At 55.3% G+C, this 2,574-nt stretch overlaps 1 protein-coding gene across 1 annotated transcript; it reads left to right on the top strand.

The window, feature by feature from the left end:
• Positions 1-1,179: 1,179 nt before the first annotated feature.
• Positions 1,180-2,448, top strand: VOLCADRAFT_101275 (uncharacterized protein; the record flags this gene model as incomplete). Its single annotated transcript, XM_002959708.1, has 3 exons — positions 1,180-1,213; positions 1,511-1,575; positions 1,933-2,448. Coding segments are annotated over 3 exons (615 nt in total), but the record flags the coding sequence as incomplete, so codon positions are not given.
• Between the last annotated feature and the right edge of the window lie 126 nt (positions 2,449-2,574).

Genomic DNA, 2,574 nt, shown 5'->3' on the forward strand with positions numbered 1-2,574 from the left:
TTGCTACAACTTATGAAAAGTCAACATCTAGACTCTAGAGAATAGATATTTGCACCATGTTCTGAACAATGTCACCAACAGACAGAAGAAACATAAATCGGCAAGAAGGGATATACTCCTAACTAACCAACATATGATGCGATTGCTCTCAACAAATCACTCCTTCACTCGTGTGTAACGCTGCATTAATCATTTACATATTGAACCTTGGAATTCGCAGCCTTTGCAGGACTTCATCTATCCCCACACATTACAACAACACACACGGAAATTATCACCCATAATACAGAAACAGGCGGCTGGCGGCAAAGCCTGACCTCTGCTCCCAGCCGACCCGGGTACAAACCCGCCTGCCGACCTCTCGGGTGTGTGGAGGGGTGTTGAATTGGGAGGTGGCCCCCCATCTTGTGGACGGTGTAGGACGTGATAAAATCAACTTGCGAGCTGACCAGGAACTAAGTTGAGGCGTCGTTGATCCGCTAGATTTGGTTGGATGCCGGTGGTGAGTTGCCAAACTCAAAGAGTACACTCTGAAGTCGGAAGGGGTGAATGGATTAGGGTGCCCCTCTAGCAGGGGAGAGCAGGGAATTGCCTCGGGAAGGAGGCCACTGGTGAAGCTTAACCACCCTGTAACAACAAAAGAGAAACAAGTATGGCAGATAGCGACAACAACTTGGAACCCTGACTGACACAAGAGGGGGTTAGCCACCACATGTACAAGTGCCAAATAAGCAAGGGAAATATCTCTTAATAGATATACTGCAACAGACAGTCGACAGCACGTTGCTACTTTTTTTACGTCGATCCTGTTAAGGGGTGGCTTCGGGACATGGAGTCGTGCAAATATCATATACGGCTTGCAGGAACTCGAGCGAGAAGGCGGCATCATGCGGCACCCGACTTTGCAAAGCCGCTACAGCTGGCCATAGCGCCTGCTGTTCGCCAGAGTGGCCACCACCACTACCGGCACCACCACCGCCACCACCACCGGCACCACCGCCAGCACGGCCACCACCGCCAGCACCGCCCGTCAATTTTCCAGTCCGAACGGATAAATAGATTATTAGTCGCGGGAATAAAAGTATTCTTAATCTGTAAGGCGCTGGGGGGGGCTACACCCCCCCCCAGACACCCCCCGATGAGTTACAGTTTAGTTCATACACACACCGGGTGTGGGGAATGTCACAATACGTGCACACCACAATATCTCCAGGTATGCATAATACACTGCGTCCATGTGTGTGTGTGTGTGTGTGTGTGTGTGTGTGTGTGTGTGTGTGTGTGTGTGTGTGTGTGTGTGTGTGTGTGTGTGTGTGTGTGTGTGTGTGTGTGTGTGTGTGTGTGTGTGTGTGTGTGTGTGTGTGTGTGTGTGTGTGTGTGTGTGTGTGTGTGTGTGTGTGTGTGTGTGTGTGTGTGTGTGTGTGTGTGTGTGTGTGTGTGTGTGTGTGTGTGTGTGTCACCCCACCTAACCGATACTCAGCTTCCATAAGCCGCTTTCGCTCACGTGTAGTGCCCCCAAAAGTGAAGGACCTCGCACTTGGCAGCATTCGCGGCCATACTCGCCGATTTCAACTAGTAAGCTTACATTTCATAATACATTCTTTATCAACACCGCGTATGGGACTCGAATCCACGACTACACGTCTATGAGTCTCGCGCTACATAGACTAAGCTTACCGGGCTCTAAGGAAGATTGATTATTGGAAAGTGCGGGGGGATGATAAACAACGCGCGCGCGAAGCTGATCCGGAGGATAGATAGGCTGATACGCCAGAAGTAGCGGTGTGGCAGGTGAACACCTCCCCAGCTCTCTTCCGTGCGGGTGCCTATCTGAGCGATCTGCTACCTCGCCTGATAGAGGAGGTCGTACAGAAGGTGGTGGACCCGGTGTTCCCTTCACCGCCGCCGCCGCCACCACCGCCACCATCTCAGCCAACGGGCAAGGCGGCCGCCGGAGAGCCGGAAGTAAAACTGTCGGCGGCGGAGGCGGCACCAAGGTCGCCATTGCTGGATGGCTTTGTACGAGTAGAGCTGGACGAGCAACTGGCTGCTGCCGCCGCCGCCGCCACTTACTCTCTGACGTCGGGTGGCAAGGCGGCGGGCAGGAGGGGGGGTGCCGGATCGCCGGCGGCGGCGGTGGTGGTGCTGGTGCCGGCAGTGGGGTTGAGCTTTACGGGCGGGGCGGCCATAATCCCCGAACCGCTCCCTCCAGCCCCGGGGCGCCCTTGGTTCGGGCACGCGGGCAGCAAGCTCATCACCGAGGCATGGCTGCGGTATGGAGTGGATACGCCAGCGTCCCGCAACACGGCCGTCTGGGCATTCCATGCGGAGCCTAACCCGTCCCACCACCTCCACAACTATCCCTCTATCCTCCCACACCTCGCCGACATGAGCCAGCACTTCGATGACCTCCTGGCTTCCGGCGTCACCGAGCAATATGACCCCAGCGTGCATGGCTCCGAGACCGACGTTGCTGCCGTCGTCAACCCCCTGCACGTCGTCCTCAAGCCTGATGGCTCCATCCGTCCCATAACCGACCCCTCTCGGTCTGGGGTCAACGAGTGCATGACCAAG

This window comes from Volvox carteri (assembly GCF_000143455.1).
Source record: "Volvox carteri f. nagariensis unplaced genomic scaffold VOLCAscaffold_599, whole genome shotgun sequence".
NCBI classification, from domain to species: domain Eukaryota; kingdom Viridiplantae; phylum Chlorophyta; class Chlorophyceae; order Chlamydomonadales; family Volvocaceae; genus Volvox; species Volvox carteri.